A 23834-nucleotide genomic window follows, 5' to 3' on the forward strand; every position below is an offset into this window, starting at 1 on the left:
AAAAAAAAAAAAAAATCAAAGAAAACTAGTGAGCAATTTTTTGTTTAAAAACTCACTTTCAAAAACACCAACTCCTACCTAAGTTTTCTCAATAACTAAGTTAAATTCATCCCCTACCCACAAAGCTCTCTGTACATATTCTCCCACTTCAAAATCTGTGGATTCCCGGTTACAAACACAGCTGTGCTCTCAGGCAGGACGTCGGCTCTCTACCCTGCTCTGTGTAGCAACATCTCACACCCGCACACAGTACACAGCAAGCACTGGTGACTCAAGCAGGACTGTAGAAATAAAGAGTTTCTTTCTGGGTACGCCATTACCTCTGTTATGTCCCAGTGGTGCAAGAACTGGTCTAAATCTGTAAGGTAGAGAAGCACAGGGGAAAGTGATGTCTGGATGACATGAGGAACGCCTCGAAGGTTCTGAAGCCAGGCCAACTCCTCTTTTGAAAACCCTAATGCAGGAGACAAAGAAAGCCAGCTGAAAAATAAATTGCAGAGCAGTAATACATAACATTCACAACAGCTTTGTTACCCTGCTGTGTTCGCATCTTACAGTGTCTTAAGGAATTAAATCCTAGTAACAGAAACTGTAAAGTTCTGTTGACTACACATGCAAAGGATGTGAACTGACCCAATTTAAAACACAGCAAAAAACACTCTGACCATGTTCAGTGGGAGCTTTACTACTCTTGATTTGTTTTTAAAATAAGGGGCATAATCATTCCAATAAACAGTAAATTTTAACTAAGAAAATAAGTGGCACCCGCCTTTAATCCCAGCACTCTGGAGACAGAGGTAGGGGGATCTCTGAGTTCCAGACCAGCCAAAGCTTCACAGGTAAGACCTGTCTCAAAACACATAGAAGAAATGAGCAAATGAGAGCAACGGTACGCTCCATTCCAAACACACTAAACACTGCATGACCTTACACAACAGTCCTTCAAATGTTTTCAACTACTCTTATTTGCTCTAAGTTGTTTATTTGGGGAGAAAAAGGTTGGAGTGGAAGTGGATTCAACTCCAAATTTTGAACATGGATACCATACCTAACATAACTCTGGTGTCCTTCTTGGCTCTATTATACTTGGTCCAACCCACACAATCTGTCAATGACCCTCCTGATTAATAGCTCTCAAAAATGATCAGACTGCCACAGATAACTGCCCGAGAAGTTGACTGTTTTCATATTCAGACCACCATACTTCCAAGAGCATGGTCTAAGGAAGCTAGTATGTTAGTCACATAGCCATGTATTCTCCCTTTAACTTGGCAAGTTAACGTGGCTACCTGTAAGTGTAGAAAATAAGAAGCTGAGATAATCCACATCAGTCATTAAGCAATCATTAACCGAGTGGCTCCATCCAGAAAAAGATGATCTGCAAGAAACAAAAGAACTGAACTATTACCATTCTGTTTTATTTTTAAAGAGTAGAGGGGTCAGGACGCTAGAGAGATGGCCTGGTGGATCCTTCTCAGGATTCAGGTTAAATTTCCATGAGCCACATGACAGCTCACAACCAGCTGTAATTCCAGCTAAAGGGGATCCAACACCCTCACACACCCACACATATAGGAAAAACATCAGTGCATGTAAAATAAATAAGCCATGATTTAAAAAAGAAAAGACCAGACAAGACTGAGGACTCCAGCATCTGAATCCAGGCCTTCCAAGTGCCCTACCACTGACCCTCAATCCCAGGTCTGCACTTTCCTTTATTGCAAACATGTCCATAGTATACATGCTGTTTTAACTTCACTTACAAGGACTTTACTATTATAGTTAGGAAAGTTAAGAGGCATTAATATTTATAGTTATGTAGTTCATTAAAAAGTATAAGTGGCCTAACATATATGATGTAGCAAAACTTCCATCCCACATTTCAAATTAGAACCAAAGAAGCAAGGAAGTTTTTCATTTTCTTTTGCAGTAGGTTCTACCACTGTGTACTTATCTAAAAAAGTCTGACCCTTAGCAAATAAGTGTGATGGAGTCTCCACTTCACAGCTAGCTAGAGCGAAAGGATCTTAATCAGGCTTTAAAAAATTTACTGTTAAAGACATGATACACTATATTCTGGTTTACCCCCACAAACGCACAGTAAAGCAGAGACTTGGAAAGAAAAGCTGAGTGAGCTGACTGTGGTGGTACAAATCTGTAAACCCAGTACTTGTAAGGCTAAGGCAGGAAAATCATAGCCTTTCTCAACTATACACTGAATTTGAGACCAACCTAGTCTACCTACTTCAAAAGATCAAAACCCAAAATTAAAAGAGAAAAGCTAACTATACAGCAGCTTTCAATGATAAATACTTGGTTCCTACTGTAGGACAAGTTACTAGCTAGTCTTTGAAAACCCTCAAAGCCAGGCTTCCTTAGGAAAAGTTTGAATCCCAAACCAAAAGATACAAAAAACAGATCTAACAAGCTCAAATTACAGATTTTATCAGACAACTGAGTAAATGCCAGCCAGAATTAGGCTTTTCTAATTTACCTATATGCCACTTCTAGAAGTGGTTAAAGTAAGTTCTATGGTACACACCTTAAATCCCAACCCCATTACAAGGGAGGAAAAAAACTTCCTTTGGATTTCTTAATATTTTTAACTAGGAGAAGAGGTACTAAGCATTCTGTGTCATTCAGAGCAACATGTAGATATCCATGGAGGAATATCACAGGAACTCAACATCAAGAACAGAAAGAAGGACAAAGGAGTTAATAGAAAAATCCTCTTATACCGAGTATATACAGAAGCAACTGTGCCACCCAGTGGCTGGAAATAGAAGGCCCATTTAAAGTTTAACTTGGAAATAAGAACGTTTGGATAGCATAAAACCATGGTCTAGTAGAAGAGGAGAGATACTAACAAAAAACTTGAAGTACTTCAAAATATGTCTGAAGGAACCAGTCTGAAATTGAATCAGGATGGAATCCAGGGTCTCAGCATACATTCTACCACTGAGCTCCTCCGCAGTCCCAACCTGCTTTTACTGAATAATTCAAACTTCCAACTATCAATACAAATCTTCAGAGAAAAGTAAGTTAAACAAAGCAAGACTGCTAAACCACCCTTAACAAAAGCTAATAAACTGTACAGAACTATAACCGAACATAAAATGTAGTTTAAAAGGGACTCAATTCAGCAAGTGTTCAAAAGCTAAACTAAATCTTAGACAACGTAGCTAAGGACGAAGTGACCTCCAATGGAAGCCATTGAATATACAGTAGAATTGAACATAAAAAGTTTCAAAGGCAAAACATTAAATAAAAGCTTTACATCGACATACAGAATTTTTCTCTATTTCTAAGAAAGAAAAGCATAGGAGACTATCAATGCTTCAATTTTTTAAAAATAAACCAATCCTAACGCACTAACAGACATGAGAAGTAAATCTTGAATTTTCACAAATAAACAACATTGTGAATAGCGGTTGCTAGAAAGGTGAGGCAGACAGTTATGAACCATGTTGCAACTCAAAATAGCCAAATGTAGCAGGGAGTGGTGGTGCACGCCTTTAGTCCCAGTACTCGGGAGGCAGAGGCAGGCAGATTTCTGAGTTCAAGGCCAGCCTGTTCTACAGAGTGAGTTCCAGGACAGCCAAGGCTACACAGAGAAACCCTGTCTTGAAAAATGAAAAAAATAAATAAACAAACAAATAAATAAAAACAGTACTACCACATGATCTACCCATTCCATATCTATGTTAGATAGCAAATATACTGAAAGCAAGGTCTCGAAGAGATACTTGTACACAAATGTGAATAAAGTCTTATTCACAGTAGCCAAATGGCAGAAATCATCTATATGCCCATCAACAGATAAACTGAAAAATAAATGCAGTATAGATCTGTCTGATGGACTATCACATGGCCTGAAAAAAATGAAAAAAACCCTCACACATGTTAGAATATGATGAGCTTTGAGGACAAAATGAAATAAGCCACACACAAAAGTAAAACGGATCTCTCAACAATATGAAGCATCTAGAACAGCCCCAAATGATAAAGGCATAAAAGAGATCACCTAGAAAAATGGTAAGAGGAGGAAACATCTTGAATCCCCCAAAACAAACAATTTTTAAGTGGGCATGGTGACCCACCTGCAATTCTGGCAGAGGCAGAGGCAGGCGGTCCCCAAAAGAGGTGATCTAGTTCTGGATTTGAGTAAGGCCCTGCCTCAATAAATATGGTGGAAAAACAATGGAAGTTGATTCCCAACACCACTCTCAAGACCCCACATGCAATCGGTCTCCTTCCAATGAAAAAAACACAAACACAAACACACACACACACACACACACTCACTCCTCCCCCCCATGCATTCTTACCCAAAAGATCTAAACTTGCTATAAAAGGTTCATACATAACACATACAACTTTAGATTTTAAGTATAGGATTCTTACCTACATGCTATTAATCACTTATCTATAACCTCTATTCCAAACTATGGGCATATATTACAAAGCAAGAAACTTGTCTTAGTATCAATAAACTGTCTTCATTCAAGAATAGTATTAGCAAAGTTCTAACAGCCACGTTAAAAATAAATAAAGGTGCCCACAGTATAAAAGGTGCTCGCTTTTAGTCTTAGCATTCTAGAGGCAGAGGCAAGAGGATCTCTGTTAATTCAGAACCAGTGTGATCTACACTGTAAGTTCCAGGACAGAAGGACTAGGCAGATAATCTCTGTTCTCAAAAAAAACAAAAAAACAAAAAACAAAAAAGCTTTCTGTATTTCTATCCCATAAGAAATGAGGGGAGAAAGATGATACAGTTAAAATAGAGCTCATTTCACAGTGATACCTCATGTACAGTATCCCAATAAGCGTGCCAGCCAAACTTGAACCGAGTCTTCCCATTATGCAGCACCGACTTAACCGAGAAAGCAAATCAGCAGGCAGAGTGGGTAGAAAATATAAAAGCTGAACCAAACGTTGCTGAGACTCTGCAGGAAGAACTACCACAGCACCTTCTTGAGGATCTAGTGGGGTAGGAAAACATGAAAGTCAACTATAAATGATACACAAACCATAGATTAAATTATTAAAGCAGCTTGATAACTTCCAATGAATTAAATGTTGACAAATAATGTTTAATCCCAATTTTAACAATAACATACAATAGTTTTTCACCAGGCATGGTTTTCTAAACTATTTAAGAAAAATATTGGGCCGAGCGGTGGTGGCGCACACCTTTAATCCCAGCACTTCAGAGACAGAGGCAGGCGGATTTCTGAATTCGAGGCCAGAGTGAGTTCCAGGACAGCCAGGGCTACACGGGGAAACCCTGTCTCGAAAAACAAAAACAGAAACAAAAAGAAAGAAAGAAAGAAAGAAAGAAAGAAAGAAAGAAAGAAAGAAAGAAAGAAAGAAAGAAAGAAAGAAAGAAAGAAAAGAAAAATATTGGGCATAATCATTTATTTAGTCTTATTACACTATTAACTTTATAACATCCAAAGGTCTCCATAAAAATTTGAGGGCTGGTGAGATGGCTCAGTGGGTAAGAGCACCCGACTGCTCTCCTGAAGGTCCGGAGTTCAAATCCCAGCAACCACATGGTGGCTCATAACCATCCGTAACAAGATCTGACGCCCTCTTCTGGAGTGTCTGAGGACAGCTACAGTGTACTTACATATAATAAATAAATAAATCTTTGGAAAAAATAAAACCATCCAAGAGTTTAAAAAAAAAATTTTTTTTTTTTTGAAAAAAAAAATCTTGATGAGGATGAAAAAAAGATTAAAAACAAAGCACAATAGTAAACACAAACATTTTCACTAAAAATTACATGAACCTAATTTAACACAACTTGTTTGTTCCATGTGTGTATACATCTACACACATGTGCACAGCAGTGCTCAATATTTAGCAACTCATAAAACATGGAAATGTCCATAAGTGGTACATTAATACAATGGAATACCACTAAGCAGTAATAGAATAAGGTACTAATATTTGCAGTAACATTTGTAAACCCTGATACTATTATGCTAAGAGAAAGAAGCCAGGCACAAAGACCTTAGATTATAATTCTCGTTTTAAAAGTGTCAAAAGGGTCTGGGAAGAAGGCTCAGCGGTGATGTGTGCTCACTCTTCCAGAGGACCACATCAGGTAGTTCCGGGGGATCTGATGCTTCTGGCCTCCAAGAGCACCTCCCAACAGACACATAAGTAACAGTAATTTTAAAAAATTATTTTAAAAAGTCCAGAATAGGCAAAACTAGACAAAAAAAATGCAACTGCTGTCAGGAACTTAAGTAAAGAAAGATTAAGCGATCGGATGACTAATGAAAACAGGTTTCTTTTGAGAGTGATGAAAATGTTCTACAATTATGCAGTAGTAATAATGGTACCACTTTAGAGACATATTTAGAAATTACTGAATTATAGATTATAAAATCATAAAACTTAAAATATGTGATATACATCTTAATAAATCTAAGTTATATATACTTTATAAATATATGTGCCACTAAGCTTTTATTAATATTTTTCAAAACACTAAATAGTTCTAGAGATGAATAGAATATTAACATGGGAGTCATCTAAGACACTCATGATTAAATAACACAAGAACTATCTTGACATCAAAGCATCAGAAAGATTTTCAAAGTACTTTATTAGTTAAATTTATGAAGTTTTAAAGATAAGCAAAAGAAGCAAAAGGTCACCTTGGGTATAGAAGGACATGTACTCAAGGCAGAGAGACGGGGAAATCTCAAGTATGAGGGGCCTAAACTACATTGTGAGACTATGTCCCAAACAAACATCCAAGCAACAACAAAACTAGTAGGGAGAATATACAAGGTAAAAACTATTCTAATACACTTAAAAGAAATTTACTGTTTAGTATTTTGAGTAACTTAAACTAATGAAAATCAAAAAAAAAGGCAAATCCTAAAAACTCCAACTCCCCTTTACCATCCCTTTTCCTTGCTGGACTAGCTGAAGGCTGCCCCCACCACTCAATACTCACTCACCATAAATGCGTAGAGCGGCAGCTTGTAAGTTTTTCAGTAAGTCCTTATTTGCTTGTGATGCAGCAGTATGAATAATATCAATCAGCTGTGTGGACAGCTCAGGGTTTCGGGAGCCAAGGTAAGAGAGCTGCAATGGCAAGCCGGCCAGCCAGCGGGAGAGCACTTTGCTTCGGTATCTTAAGAAGGACAAGGAAGAACAAGATAAAATGTTAATATATAAACATGAGAAGATTAACTTGAACAAAACCAATCTTTTTTCTATTTAAATGTAACCATTTAAAAATAGTGATATACAAAAAACGCATCTATTTACTTAAGCATTTGAAAGCAGGTAAGATGCTGGTGTCTCTTCTGTAGCAGTTCTGCTCATTAAATTAAGAAACTACTTAATTCCAGCACTTGGGAGGCAGAGGCAGGCNGATTTCTGAGTTCGAGGCCAGCCTGGTCTACAGAGTGAGTTCCAGGACAGCCAGGGCTATACAGAGAAACCCTGTCTCGAAAAAAAAAAAAAAAAAAAAAAAAAAAAAAAAAACTACTTAATTTTTAAATGAAAAGGGACACCAGCTAGATCTATACAAGCTGTCTAGCTACTCATAATGTGTATACTCATATGTGTTACTATACAATATATGAGACAAACAGATGCATTTAGTATGTTGCTTCCCCCACAAAATTACTTCAGCCTTGCATTATTTTAGTCTATGGGTATAGTTTCCTAGCAGAATAAAATTTCTTGAATATGACAAATAGATTTCTCCAAAGACTTAATCATACTGAAATACACAGACTACAAAATAACTCAGCAAAAAATTAAGGGTAAAATATAAAATCTTTACCTCAATCTGTAAGATCTCAATTCTTCTTTCTGATAGATCTGACTGAAAAATTTGATTAACAAAGTCCTAACTGGAAGAAGCAGGCCCCTCTGTTGATACAGTGTATAAACCGCCTTAATGAGATTCTCTGTAGCATCTGAGGACAGAAAGGAAACAACTCTTGCATATGAACAGACACTCCTTCCACATACACAGAACTACTTTGTTCCTGGAACAAAGCTGTCTTAAGGCAGAAACTGATGAACATCACATCAGCAACCAGACATTACATTATCACTTATCTCAGGAACAAACCTATAAAATTACATAAAATAAAATAAGAAGAAAACCTAACAGGAAAACTTTTATTTGAACAGGGGAAAAAAAGAGTAACTCACTTCAAAACCAACTTAATTTCAAGCTCTATAGTAGAGGTATAAGCACATCCAAGCAGGCAGACATCTTTAACAGTTTGCTTCAGAATGGGCCCACTCCAAGAGAGGAGTCAAGACAGCTTCATAATGGTTAGACTAGCTGCCTTGTAATAGTTTAAATGTAACCAGCACAACTATACAGAGGGATGGTAATCACCATTTATGCCAGACCCAGATCTCCTCTCCTGCACCACCTACCTCGATTTGGTTGCATCTGGATTAGCCTCCATGAGACTCCAAGCAGCCTGTTCAGCTGCTTACTATTCAATCTAGTGCCACCTTTAAGGGTCTCCGTCACAAACTTCCTTATTGTTTCTATCCAACTGGAATCATTCTGCAAAGTTGAGGCATTTGCCAGCGAGACCATGATATCAGACAGCGTTAAGTTCAGTAAAAGATGATCTACATTATTGGAGAGAACTGTGCAATGCTTGATGCTAAAAACAAAAACATACACAGAGATCTATAAACCACACCTGCTTTTGAGCACTTAAAACAGTCTTATCAATAGATAAAAAGGGTTTTTTTTCTTATAGTATTTATAATTTCCAAGCTGACAGAGTACTAGGCAACTAACTTTAGGCCATAGTTCTACACATAGGTCTGTAAAAAAAGGACCCGAATTAGAGCATCTATGACACTGGTCATTACTGTGTTACTGTTCCATGGAGGGCAAGTGGCATACCTAACATGTCACTAGAATCTTAAGGCTTTTCACAAGACTTGTTAAGATGGAAAAATCCTAACTCCAAGATTTTTTTAAAAGCAAGTATTTGTATTTGGTGGGACATTAAAGTAATATTTACATTTGCTTTATTTCAAACTAACCATGTTTTAAAAGAACCACAAATTTCTCATCATAATCTGTACATGTATAAAATAAAGACAGTAGCATTATGCCTTTAATCCCAATACTTGGGATATTTCTTTGAGTTCAAGAGCAGCATAGACTATATAGTATTTTGTGACAGCCAGGGCTACATAGTACGTATGACCCGGTCTCAAAAATAAATACTAAATATTATTTAAAAAAGTGAGCTGGCCCCAAGGGCATGAGAAAGGGAAAACTGGCCCTGGCCCTTGACAACTGCAGTATGCGGTAAGCTAGACAGGACAGTGCTGGAGACTCACCCTCAGGGTGTGGATACAAGAAAGCAGGCAGGCAAACCAACTCGGCTACCACCCAGGACCAGATGCAGGGCTTTGAGTTGGCCCACCTTAACATCTACCTCATTTATGAAGAGCTGCCAGTGTGTAGACACAAAGCTGCAGGATCTCCCTGACACAGGATACCTGAAAGGAGTCCTGGTGAGGTTCCAGTATTGATGGTGTAGCACAAGTTAGAGGCCTCAAACAAAACAATGACTCAATACAATGAACATTTGCAAGTAAAGCTGTGTGGACAAAGGGCATATTGTGGTACACACTGTAACACACTATAGTTTCCACTACAAGAAAGTTTTTATTTATTTATTTATTTATTTATTTATTTATTTTTATTCTGGGAGAGGGGAAGTTGCACGTGGGGAGCACAGGTACTGAGAGGGGTTGAGATGCATCAAGGAGATGAGAGGGGTTGAGATGCATGATGTTAAACTCTAAAGAGTCAATAAAACGTTTTAAAAATGTAAAAGATACCGATCTAGGTAAGCAGTAGTCTAATTTTATAATCTATATATTAATGTCATTTCATTTGTTTTCACCAAGTAAAACACACTCCTTTCAAACATGCACATGAAGGCCCAAGGACATCAGGTATCTTTCCTTGATGGTGCTTCAACTTGTTTGGTTTTGTTCTTTAAATTTGTTTAGGTGGTCTATGTGGGGGCACATATGTGCCACACTTATGGAGGTTAGAGGACAACTTGTAAGGGTCTAATTTCTCCTCCTACCATTTGTATCCCAGAAAACTAACTCAAGTAGTCAGGCAAGTGCTTTTACCCACAAAGCAAGCCACCTTTCTGGCCCCTACACCTTTCTTTTTGAGGCAAGATCTTTCACTGAACCTAAAAATTCATGAAATCAGCTCCTAAAATTATTAGATAATAGATTTAACCTGCAACTTTACTTACTGTGAGGCATTTGTATCTAAATTTTTATGAAAAGAAAAAGAAAGAAGGGACCCTGGTGCACTTGCTTAGAATTTAAAGCATTAGGAAAGCAAAGAATGTGCTTTAAAATACTTTCTCTCTACTACAATAATCTGTTTATAATAAGCCAAATATTTAGTGAATCCATGCAAAATTCAATTAATAACATTAATTCTGAGCAAAGTCCTTGAACTCTGCTCAAAGCCTCAATGCTTCTCTACCTGTCTTGTCCTTTGATATATTTAAGAATGTTTTGACAGATCTTAAGTTCCCTTTCAAGTGTTTGCTCATATGAGGCAATTACAATTTTACTATTCCAGCTTGTACTAGCTTGTCAAGTTTTACTGCACAACCTATTCTCACATCTGCTCTCATCTGAAGTAAAGACTTAGATATTTTCTAGTCTTAATTATTTTTAAACTCCATCTCCTAGTATGGTTTCCTCTAATTCTCTCTATTCTTTCATTATCAGTTTCCTGGTATATATATGAGAACAAAAAGTTAATCTTTAATAAGCTACCTGCCTCAACAATTCTTATTCAATTGCTATTTATGTAATCTGACAAAATCTATACAGACTTACAAAAACAAAATAAAATGCTAGCCCTAAGGCCTAGTGATTTGTTCAAGATTAGCCTGACTACCTGCCTGCCTTTCTCCCTCCCTCCTTCCCTTTCTTTCTTTCCATAAAAATTTAGATACAAATGCCTCACAGTACGTAAAGTAGCAGGTTAAAGCTATTATCTAGTAATTTTAGGAAATAAAGCATTTTAAGTCCACAGTGGAAAACAATTGCAATACCTTTTATTTGTATCTTTCTTCCGTTGCTTGGTTATTTCTTTTAAGGCATATGGAAAATGTCTCATAAAATGATGTTTGAAATCAGTAAGATAATTTTTTCGAAGCCATGACTCCTATTGAAATAAAATTGAGATTAGGAAACACTCAAGACAAAATGTAAAGTAACTAACAAGCAAAAATTTAATTATGTCAATATCTAATTATCAATGTCCCATCTTAAGACTACTTCTGCCGATGCCACAATACATAAATAAGTTTTAAGATCAGAGTAAACTGTTAGACCATCCTATTTCATTCATGTATCATTGTGGCACTTGGTTTTTGCTGTAATACATTTATCGGCTGTTTAAAGACAAAGAGTAAATGAGATTTGAGAAAAAATCTGAATTGCTCTTTCATTAAGTTACATTTTTAAATACCTTATCTTCAGAATACTTCCTGACAGCCTGAACTCTCTTGTTCCTCCCTACCTGTTTTCATGTATGCTTTTAACATTCTGCTTCGCTATCATCTTTACTCCTAGAATTGACATTCTATATTACCGTCAATGCCACCAGAAAGCATGCACCATGAACAAGAAGCAGCTTATCAACAATGCTTACACCACTGTCTCCCAAGTTCAGAACGGCACTATAATATTCAGGATTTCTGCAACTGAACTATTCTGTAAGCATCCCATCTAATACAGCACTCAAAACTATAGCTAGTGTTTGTTGCCAAGCTCCAAGGGCACAAAAGTGGCCAATAAATCTGAGGAATTATGTGTGTTGTGTAGTATGTACATGCTTATGTAGGGCCCATAGCTCAATCTCAAGTGTTGCTCTTCAAGAGGTATTCATCTTGATTTTTATGAAGCAGGGTCTCTCGCTGGCCTGGAGCTCAAATAACAGGCTAGGGTAGCAAAGGAACCCCAGGAATCCACCCGTCTCTACTGTCCCAGATTCTGAGTGCATGTGTCACAGTGCCCAACATTTACATGGGTGCTGACATCAAACTCAAGATCACTGTGCCTAGACACTTTATCTACAAATATCTTTGCTCCTGTCCAGCCCTAGAATTATTTTAAAACCAGTTTTCACTACATAACCCAGGGTAGTCTGGAACTTGGAAATCATCTTGCTTTCATGTCTTGAATGTTGGGTGAGATGACCAGGTTTTTAGTCAACTTGACAGACACAGCTGGAGTCATGTAAGAAGAAACCTCAATTTAAAAAATGCCTCCATAAGGTCAGGCTACAGACAACCTTGTAGGACATTTTCTTAGTGATTAATGCGGGAGGGCCCATGCTGTTGTAGATGGTGCTACCCCCAAGCAGGTGATCCAGAGTTCTATAAGAAAGCAGGCTGAGCAGCCCAAAAGCAGCACCTCTCCATGGCATGGCCTCTAAGTCAGTTCTTGCCTCCAGGTCCCTGCCCTGTTTGAGTTCCTGTCCTGAATTCCTCCAATAAACAATGAGTTGGAATTTTAAGCAAAATAAATTCTTTCCTCCCGGAGTCTCTTTTAGTGATGGGGTTTTGTCACAACAATAGAAACCTACCTGGAGTGGTGGTGCACACCTTTATTCTCAGGCAGAGGCAGGCAGATTTTTGAGTTCCAGGCCAGCCTGGTCTACAAAGTGAGTTCCAGGACAGCCAGGCCTATACAGAGAAACCCTGTCTCAAAAAACCAAAAAAAAAAGAAAAAAAAAACAGACATCTAAGACTGAGACTACAGGTATATCCCACTGTGTCTGGCTTGAATTTTAAATTATAATGAACTTAATCAGATCCTCTTTGAGTACATTGATAAAAAAAAAAACAAAAACATGGCTTTAACTTCTAATTTTCATGAAGTAACAGTAATGAAACAGAAAAAAAAAAGTAAAACAAACATTCAAATATAAATCTAAGCCATAAAACATTTATAATGATCATAACACTGTTCCTTACACTATCAATATTAGACCCTAAAAGAAAAAAAATGTTAAATTACATTCTCATTTGCATTCTTAAAGCTGGGTATACTTCAGATTTCTTTTTGAACCAAAGACCAAAGCTTCAAATTATTTTAAAACAATTTCTTAATTGTTAAATTGTTAATTGTTAAATGTCTTAATTGTGTTGTAAACATGAGTAAACCAAATGCATGAAAGGGCTCCAGCAGTTCCAGCAATCAGCACATCTAAGACTACATTTGATCCAGATATCAATTCATCAAAAGAAAAATCTAGGGCTGGTGAGATGGCTCAGTGGGTAAGAGCACCCGACTGCCCTTCCAAAGGTCCGGAGTTCAAATCCCAGCAACCACATGGTGGCTCATAACCATCCGTAACAAGAACTGATACCCTCTTCTGGAGTGTCTGAAGACAGCTACAGTGTACTTACATATAATAAATAAATAAATCTTTAAAAAAAAAAAAGAAAAAGAAAAAGAAAAATCTAGTTATAAAAATAAAAAAAAATTAAAATTTGGCCTATGTCTGTGATTTATGCTCAGAGGTCAAGGAATGTCAGTCACTTCCTTCTTCCTAAACATTAAACCATTCTACAGGTCACCCAACACTCTATATATTATTCTATTACTGAAGGTAAGCAAAATAAACTCCCCGAGTCACTTTTAGGTTAAGGGATGGCAAAGTACAACATTAAAATATCGTTTAATTTTGATTTTCATTTTATGGAGTTTTTGTTTGTTTTAGAAAGAGAAAGAATATAAATTTAGATGAGTGGAGATGATTTGGGAAGAAAAACATCAAAATATTGTATGAAAACAATTTTTAATAAAAAATTTTGAAAGTGTAAAAAAATGTCGTTTAATATCATTATGCAGATAAAATGTTGTACTTCTTTATAAGAGCTCTTTCTTATAAGTTACTACAGTTTAGCAACATGTTTTTAAATATTTGGAGGCTAGGAACAGCTCAGCAGTACAGATAAGGCCTTAGGTGTCATCTTTAATACCACAAATATATGTGTGACTACTCATATGTAAATATACATCATTTCAATATAAGCTACCCAGCCCTTCACATAAGATTTTGCTTTAATTACTTGTATGTGTAGGTGTCTGTGTGTGCAAGTGCCCATGAAGCCTAAGGCACTGACTTCCCTAGAGCTAGAGTTACAGGCATCCAGAGTAGAGCTGTGGCACATTCAACATAGGCAAAGGGAACAAACCAATTGCCTCAGCACTATGTACTCAAAGGGCAGAGATGGCTCAGTGGTTGAGAATCTGAATTTAGTTCCTGACATCCATGTAAGAGCTCACGACCACCCACAGCATTAGTTACAGGGAATCCAAACCCTCTCCTAGCTTCAGCATTTATCAAGTACATGGTACACCCACATCTATACAAACACTTATACATATAAAATTAAAAATTAAAAAAATAAAGAGGAAGAAAAAAGCAGTAAATATTTTAAGCACTGAATCATCTCTCTGGCCCTATTTATATCAGTTATATACATTATCTCAATTTAGTATTCTAGCCTTCAACAGTCTATAGTCTTGAAAACCTTAAGTATCCCACGTAAATGAATGCTACTAGACAGCCCTGTAATGATAAAAGTTACAAAGCATCTATTTTAAATACCCACTAAATTTCAAGTGGAAACTAGTACAAAAGAGAATTTGCAGATTCTGCATTTTGTGCCTCCTGTTCTTAGCACAAATATCACAAAAACATTAAAAGTGATTTTCTTCACTAGTATTTTCTTACTAGTCCCATAATAATTTCTATTTTTCTTCATCTTTTAGATGAAAATACTGACTGGTGAGTTTCATCCTTATAAACCCATTTTAAGTAGAAAATATATTAAACTGAAATGCATTTTAATAGACCAATTAACCAAATACCAGATTTTCGCCTAGGCTACCTTAAATTTACTCATACACTTATTACTAGCCTATGATGTCTGATATAATGTCTTATAATGAAGTAAGAATACCTCATAAAATGTATCCAATGGCATACTAAAAGTAAAAGATAGATCATTGTACAAGTAAAGTTTTAACACCACTCTAAATCAGAAAATTTCCAAGGCACATCATTTTTAATGAAGAATTGGGGTAGATCCACTAAAATTACAAATATAGATTTTTCTAAGCTGTATACATTATTGTCAGCCTATACCACAAACTGCCATGAGAACCGAACTTTGCCTTCCTGCAACCAGGCAGTGGTGGTGCACGCCTTTAATCCCAGCACTTGGGAGGCAGAGGCAGGTGGATTCCTGAGTTCGAGGTCAGCCTGGTCCACAGAATGAGTTTCAGGGCAACCAGGACTACACAGAGAAATCCTGTCTCGAAAAAAACAAACAAACAAAAAAAAATTTAAAAAAAAATTCCTGCAGATAGTGATGGAGTAGCAATAACAGAACCCTTAAAACATGTCTTAATACAAATTACAAATCCATAATGCTCTTCAAAATCTTTACTTTTTATCTTACACAGCATAATAACTCATCCTAATCTATTGCTCAAAATAAAGACTAAAATAAAAGACATGCCTTCTCAGTGTTGCATGTATACAGGCAACTTTAAAAGACTCCCATGAATCTAGCCAAAACTCCTTGCAAGAGATTTCTTATAGAGCAGATGCCTCTCGCTTTAAAGCAGTGCTCCTGTGGCTGTCCTTCTGGTTCCTTAGCAAATGATCTCACAGCTTTGTTCCACCTCACCTGAACTACAAACATACGGCATATTTCACTATCATCACTATGACTTCAGTACAGTCTTCAACTGCTACATACGATATCACAACATAATAAAAGGAACCACTTAATAAGCAACTTTTCAATCCCATGAGAAATCTTCAGAATGTTCCTAATCAATTTGTCACAAGCTACACTGGTTTGGTTTGTTTGTTTAGTGATAGAGAGAGAATAGTATCACTCTGTGTCCCAGCTAACCTGGACTTTACTTTATGTAGACCAGGCTGACCTTGAACACCAAGATCTGCCTGTCCCTGCCTCCCAAGTGCTGAGATTATAGGCATATGCCACAACATCCAGCCTATAAGCAACACATTTTATTACTATGAATCACTTCTAATAAAAGTAAATACAAATAAGCAAAGTATTATTTCACTGAAAAAATTAATTATATCCAGCTAATAACCTCACAAAACAATGTTATGCATTTCACTGAAAAATATTTTAAAATCCATTTAATAACCTCCCACAAACTATTTTAATTGGTACTTTTATGCAAAAAAAAAAAAAAAAAGGTTACCATTAAATGGTGGGCAGTCTTTGGAGTACACATGTTCAACCAATAGTAAAAGCTGATTTCTAATCTCAATTATGATAAAACGCATTACTAATAAAATAAAGAATCCATTAGTTCTCACCAAAGTATGGGTTTCATCCTGCTGCTTTGAGAGTTTCCACAAGAGTGAAATGACATTCAGGACTTGCTGCATAACCTGCAGAGGCTCTCGCTCTACCCCACTCCCAACAGAAGCAGCTAGTTGTGGAGGTAAAGCTTCAATCCAGCATTCAATTAACAATGGAATTATTATCTCAATGAATCCTTTCAGATTTTCAGGGGATGACAGGTCTTCATCCACAGTGCCTAGTGTACCGAAGCACCTAACAGGGAAAGGTAAGAATTAAAAAGTTAATAATTATAAAATGTGTCGTCCCCTGCTTAACTTAAATATAAAATACTGTAAAATGAAGCACCATGAACTATCAATTACATATATCAAAACTGATAAGAAAAACAAAACACTAAAATGGCAAAACAAACAAATTTAAGTTTTACTTCTAATTAGGCTTTTGCTACAAATGAAAATACTTTCAAATGACTCTTGGCATTGAGAGTCATCTAATCAACTCACCATTAATAACTACATGAAAATTATAAAAGACAAGTATTATGTGTTTCCACCATTAGCCATTAATGGTCAGTAGTTAAAAAGTCAATATAGGAAAACTGAGTGTGGACATAACTGAAATCCTTACCGTAGCCTGAACTGTGAACTGACATTTGGCTGTGAACCCCCATTTTCATAAACCTGGATCTGTTGCTGGTCGTTGGCATGATCCTTCCAGTTGATAAAAATGGAGTTGCTAGTGGCATGGGGAGTTTCTTTTTGTTCCTGAAGTCCTTCACTTTCTCTCAACCTACTGGATCCATCTGCCAAGGCCTGAAGGAATTTACTGAGTCTTGCTAAGACTTTCAGCCTCCATTGCTGAGAAGTGACTCTCCGATTAGGATTTACAGAAAGTATCCAAGACTGGGATCTGTCTCTATTTACGAGTCCTTTGGACAGCTGCTGATGAGAAATGAGTTCTACAAAGTTCTTAAGCAATATACTGCTACGGCCAGTAATGAGAGCTGGGTAATGTTCCAGCAGAATGTCCAAAACTTTTAAAGAGTCCTCCTGAATTCCTTCAGTAATGTGAGTCATGGCACTAGAGAGATGGGCACTTACCAAAGGAAAAAATGGAGAAATTTGTTCAGTTCGTATTTTGGGGGCCAGGAATTGAAGAAGTTGAACTGCTGCTAACCGTACATTAGCATCTCTATCTGTAAACACAGCAGTCACTTCACTTAATATATTAGAGAGGTGTGCATCAATTATAAATGGGTATTGAGACAAAAGGTCTTTAAGTCCAAGAAGAGCACTTTGTTTAACACCACCACTATAGTGATGCATCTGTGACAGCAAGTCCTGTAACACAAATACAGATTTTAGGTATGGACATTAATATGTATCACATTCAAGCAACCATTTTAACTAAAACTATGATAAGCTCAAGTCCTTGTACTAAGTCTTAAGTATTTTCCAAATGTTGGTTAACTTTACTAAGATCAGAAACACTTTCATATTTAAAATATTTTATCCTAATAAAAATAATAGCTCTCTCGTTAGTTATTTTTTTACATTAAACTACATATAGGTTTTGGCACACTATGATTTAAAGAGGCATTAAATAAACATTTATTGCAGACCTACTAACTCATGCAAACATTGTAAGTGAATCTACCCTCTCCAGGCTTAACAAGATCTTTCTGCGCACTTCCACACGGTGTGTTTCATTCAGAGGGTGCTATCTGGTAATTTTATTCTCCCAAGATATATTTCATAATACACATACAGATATTCTAAAAATCTTATAAAACATGAAATACAATACCATTCTTGTCCCAATCTCTTTACTACAGACCAGTAATAAGTTATGTGCTATAATTACTTCAAAAACAACTACCCATAAGATCTTATCTTAATCAGCTATAAGAACAGAAAATCTATCCATCGAGAACTTGAAAAGAATAAATTAAATGCAAGAACTACTTCCAGATGACATTTACTATACCCTCACCCCCAAAAGTTTATTATGGAGCAATCAATATGGATTTAGTTTAGTAAAACTTTCTGAAGTTGGAAAGACAATATCAAGATTAGAGATTGGCAATATATGAAACCCAAACACTGTCTAACAATACACCATATGGCCCTAAGGCAAATCATTTACTTTAAGAGATTAAACAGCTTTTCACAAGAAATAACGTTCTATATAATGTGAAAGAAAAAAATTCACATTATCAAAATAAGATTCACAGTTTACCTTTATGTTAAGCTTTCTATTGTTGGTTGGAAGTGTTCTATCCTCTTTAAGTTGTTCAGGCAAATGTATAGCCTTTGTCTTAAAGTTTGTAGTTGTAGCATTTTCTAACTTGGGCTTCTTTTTACCAACTTTTAGTTTTACTTTCTGAAAATCATCTTGGCGTTTCCTTTTTTTGGTCATTCTTGAATGCTGTCAGAAAGAATGGAAACAATGATTAAAGCAAGGATAAGTGGTAAAAAAATTTAAAATATTGTTTTCCAATATTTCTATTACTCTAACACCTCAAACATCATCATGAATCATACCATCAATAACGATGCCGAAGAATCAGAATGGACAACGGGCAAAAAAACCACTAAAGCATGCAAGAATTAGTTTGGTTAAGAAATGCTGAAAACAAGCCATTAACAACATAAAAAGAAAGAATCTTGTTAAAGAACCTTTCTTTGCAAGGTTTTCTGAGTCATAAAATTGTCAATGTGCAGTGGTGGCACATGCCTTTAGTCCCAACACTTCGGAGGCAGAGACAAGCACATTTCTGAGTTTGGGGCCAGCCTGGTCTACAGAGAGATCCAGGACAGCCAGAGGTACACAGAGAAACCCTGTCTCGAAAACAAAACAAAACAAAAATTGTCAATGTGCTACAAAGAAACCTGAAATTTTCTTTTGTTTTTTTTTTTTTTGGGGGGGGGTCCCCCCACTCTGGAACATACCACAGATACATTTCTGTTAGAAGTGCATAGTACTCAGGATTTAACAAAGTCTGAAATTTTTGCTATTTTTAATGAAAGAGATAATTAGGAAGTTTCATGAATCAAAGCTGGATGCTAGAAACCAATCAAACAACAAATCAAATCAAAACAGAACAGAACAAGTAGGACCCAAGTAGGCAGTAAGGAGGGATGAGGATCTTATAAGCAAGAAAGCCAGGTAAAGGTCAGGAGTAGGAACAAGCCTGCTAAGGACAGAAATAAAGGCACAAACATTTTCAACATTAGGTAAAATTACAGTCGCAAATAAAAGTCAGTGTCCACCCTCTGCACCCCTCCCCCACCCCAAAGGTAAGCAACAAGGTAACAGGAAATGTGATTTAAGAGGAGTAAGAAAAGGACTAGTAAGTAAACAACTCGGGCACAACCAGATCACCTTGTACCTTTCTTCATTCTCCATTATTCTTTCAACTTCAAGTCCAATTTTCTTGCTCACCAACCCTTTAATCTGCATGCTTCCTGCCCACTCCAAAGTCACTAGCTTTAAAAAGTCCTTATTTCTACCTGACTACTGCTCAAGCTTCCCCACTGGTAAACGCTTTGTCTCTACACTGTCTCCTCTCTGAGCCCCTGGCCATGGTCATCAGACAGCTTTCTAAACACAGATGTGACAAGGACAGGGAGCTTTCCTTGCTCTTATTCTTTATAAATGGTGCACTCCTTAACCATGCCATGGCACCATGCCTCGCTCGGCAGGCACCAATGTGGTTCCCACAACCCTCTCCAGCTTTTCTTAAAGCTCCTTTCACAATCTGCAAAAATAATAAATTCTGTCTTCCACTGCACACCCAGTTGAGCACTTCTGATCTAACAGAATTACCTCAGGTCATAAAGTCACAATGCTACACATGGAGATTTAAAAATAAATAAAAAGTTTACAGTGCTATTAGAATGAATGGATGAATGAATGAATGAATTCCGCTAAGACAGCATATCCAAATTCATAATGTTGATTTATTACCTTAGGACCTCTTAAATAGAAGTTGCCTACTACACAAGAGGTTAAGAGCTGGCTTTAAAAGGAGCACAGGGCATGTGCCTGTGTCAATACTAGACCGGCAGAAAGACTGCCTGAGTGCAGGCATTTTGAGGAACCTGGTCAACACAGCAAAATGCCATCTCAAAAAAAAAAAAAACAAAAAAACTATTTCTAGAATCGGTGTGATTCTTATCCAAACATATTTTCTACTGTGGTTATGTATCTATAAGCCAAAGTACAGTTATCAGATTAAATAAGCAAATGCCCTGTCCATGCTTACCATACCCAGACCTGTAAGCTGACAGTTTAAATACATGTTTCAAGCACAACATGCACGTGTTAGTCTCAAGACCAACACATACCAAACATTCAAGCCTCACAAACCGAGAAAATCCCTTTTAATACAAAGCTGGCTTTTAATCTAGTAAGCAAACATACTCGCTAAGTTTTTCTTACAATTTTATCAGTAGTGTTTCCACAGATAAAAGAAAACGGTTCACAAGAAAGAAAAATTGACCGTGACATCTTGCATCATCCTCTAGGCACTTTTTCACCTGTGATGATGGGTCTCTAGCAATCTACATCAGACCTCATTCTGAATAAGAATGTCAAGTTTTCCCATATCACTTCAAGTACTCTTGTGAATCTGCTAGGAAAATTATGAGGACTAATAACTTTTTTAAATCTCGACAAATATTTACAGAAACATACTGACAGTTTTTTCTTCCCACTAGGAACTAGGTTAAAGTTCCATTAGATGCTGCTATTATTTCCATTTAAAGATTTTCGTAACACTGGCATCAAAAAGCTCTACTAGACTAGACCACTTTTACAGCAGTAGATGACAAGGAAGCTAACTCCGGCCTCGGGGCCCGAGCTCTCCCTGGACTTGATCACCTTTTTGGTGAGCTTGAAAACTCACACACACACACACACACACACACACACACACACACACACCTGCTGCAGGCCAGTCTTAACGCTAACCTGAGCGGAAGAAGACTGCAACTTAAGCAGACTCCCAAGTCGTTGGCCCTGCGGCCAGCCCATTACCTTTCCTCCTCATTTCCAACTATTCCCGCTCTCCAAAGGAAAGGAAGAAAAATCAAGGAGACAGCAAGCGCTGCAGCGGCTGGCCTATGATTCTCTCCAACCCTTCGCGTCTCCAAAGCTCCCCAAATTCGAAGGGGGCAGAAAGAGAGGGTCCTCCGACGAGGGGAGGGGGAGGAGCGCAGCGATCAGACCTGCCCGCCCGTTTTCGAGCTCGCGCACCAAAAATGGAAACCCCGTTTCTGTTTTTTTGTTTGTTTTTTCTCTTTTCCAAACCATGGTTCCTAGATCTCAGTGGACGTCGAGTGGAGTCTCTGGCCCGACCCCCACACGCCGGCCCAACACCCGACGAGCCCCCGAATCGGATCGCGGCGGCTTGAGGCGTTTCGGAAGCCCCTCGGCCGGCTCTCCCGCTCGGGAGTGGGGGGACAGCTAGGACCCCGGCCGCGCTACCCGCCGCAGCCCGTCCCTCCGCCTGGGCCTCGCGTGTCCGCGCCCCAGGAAAGCCGCGCACGACAGACAGACGCCGCTCACCTGAGAGCCCGGACGGAGCCGGGACGCGGACACGCGGCGGAGAGCGAGCGAGCGAGCGTCAAGCCCCGCAGAACCACACCGTGTCCCGCCGGCCGCAGGCTTTCCGCTCACTCCCAGAGCGTGTTTTCAAATCGCCTCGTCCTCACGCGGCCGCGTCTCCTTCCGCCGCCCGGAAGTGGGGCCCCCGCCCTCGCCGTGCTCACGTGACCGCAGGTCGCCATCGCGCGCAGCCGGAGGGCGGGTCCAGACTGGCACGCCACGCCCCCTCTAAGAGGGGCTGCGCCGGAAGCTGGAGAAGAGAGAGGAGGGCCTAGGGTCCAGCAAGCCGAGTCAGGTCTTCTAGCATCCTTGGCTTGGGGGATATTGGCTGGTTACAGCTGCTTGAAAGGCCGTCTTCTCCCCAAGGACCACAGTTCTTCAAACCTGGAGCTACAGCCAGAGAAAAGTATAAACTGAGCTTAATTGAGGAAGGAAAAAGTTTCAGGACAGCAAAGATAGCATTTCTGGGAAGGGTAACCTGGACTAAAGTCGAATAGACAAATGCTAAGAGGTTACAAACTATACCTCGTGGCAGAGTCCAGGAAACCTAGGGCAGGGTTTTGGTTTTTTCCCTGATTCAACATTTTCAGCATATAATTAACTTCTACTACTGAAAGTAAGTGGATTTAGAGAATTTGAGACGTTAAAATGCCTACAAAGAAGATGTGACGAAAGAAGTCTTGAAAACAAAACCATCCAAAGATTGACTTAGTCACGCGTGTAAGGAAAAGCATACAGATAGAGTGTCGGCCTGGATTCAAATTTGTCTTTACAGCTTCCTACATATAAGACCTAAAAAGCCTTATACCTTATATTGAGCTTCAATATATGAAGTAGGGATAAAACAATAATAACTAAATGTAGGAGACCCAAGCACCAGAATTAAGATCACACCTACTCTGTGAAAATGAATAAAGAATAAATCCAAAAAAACACCACGCAGACAACCTCCGCACCCACGCCGCACCTGCCTTGGGAGTTGATGACATTATATGTGAAACTATAAAATCAGGAAAAAATTATAAAGGCTTATGCCATCTAGATATGCCCCCTAAACTCCAAAATGCTACCAGCTTATTCAGAACTTCTCCCTTCAGCTTTGCAATGTATATCTACCTCAGAGTCAACAAGGACCAAAAGATAACTCTGGGCATCCATTCTGAAATATTTTCCTACCTCTTCACCTTAAATAGCATCCCATCTTGCCAGTTACTCAAGCCAAACCTTAAGAGCTGGTGTCTTTCTAAGACCTATCACATGGCTTCTAACCCAGGAGGAGAACCTGCGGGATCTGACTTCCACTATTCATTACCATCTCCCTGGCTAACTTCAAGGTCCACATCACCCCTGATCAGAGGAAAGAGCAGGGACCACATTTCTCTCCATCTTAGACCCCATACAGTCTAACATGTGCAGAACAGCTCTCAGAATATATCTATCTATCTATCTATGAATATTCATATATATATATATATATATATATATATATATATATATATATATAGCAAAGCATGTCACTATAAAACTCTTCAGTGGTTCCCCATGTCACTTACCCCCAAATCTAGAGTCTTTCTGATGGCCTCAAGACCTACCATATTGGGTCAGTCCTTTGCAGTCCTCTGAGCACTGTTTTTCTGTGTTCCCTTTTCTCTCTGTCCCTGTGACCTTCACTTCTTTGCTCTCCTTAAATACATGAGACATGTACCCCCTTACCTTTCTAGTTAGACCTTTTCTTTATATTCCTATCTGCCTGAAATACACAGCCCAGTAAATTCACTGGACAAA

The 23834-nt window shown here is 38.1% G+C and overlaps 1 protein-coding gene across 1 annotated transcript in view; it reads right to left on the minus strand.

Moving 5' to 3' along the window:
* Window positions 1–22213, minus strand: part of Tex10 (testis expressed 10) — a 44197-nt gene extending 21984 nt beyond the window's left edge. Inside the window, exons 1-11 of the mRNA XM_021200411.2 lie at window positions 22011–22213; window positions 18678–18866; window positions 17067–17779; window positions 16451–16691; window positions 11121–11233; window positions 8428–8666; window positions 7817–7952; window positions 6981–7156; window positions 4805–4982; window positions 1290–1378; window positions 321–454 (exon numbers count right to left, since the gene is read on the minus strand). Coding sequence (XP_021056070.1) covers window positions 321–454; window positions 1290–1378; window positions 4805–4982; window positions 6981–7156; window positions 7817–7952; window positions 8428–8666; window positions 11121–11233; window positions 16451–16691; window positions 17067–17779; window positions 18678–18857 — 2199 coding nt within the window. The 5' untranslated portion in view covers window positions 18858–18866; window positions 22011–22213. The remainder of the gene's footprint in view (window positions 1–320; window positions 455–1289; window positions 1379–4804; window positions 4983–6980; window positions 7157–7816; window positions 7953–8427; window positions 8667–11120; window positions 11234–16450; window positions 16692–17066; window positions 17780–18677; window positions 18867–22010) is intronic.
* Window positions 22214–23834: the final 1621 nt, after the last annotated feature.

This window comes from Mus pahari, chromosome 6 (assembly GCF_900095145.1).
Source record: "Mus pahari chromosome 6, PAHARI_EIJ_v1.1, whole genome shotgun sequence".
Taxonomy (NCBI): domain Eukaryota; kingdom Metazoa; phylum Chordata; class Mammalia; order Rodentia; family Muridae; genus Mus; species Mus pahari.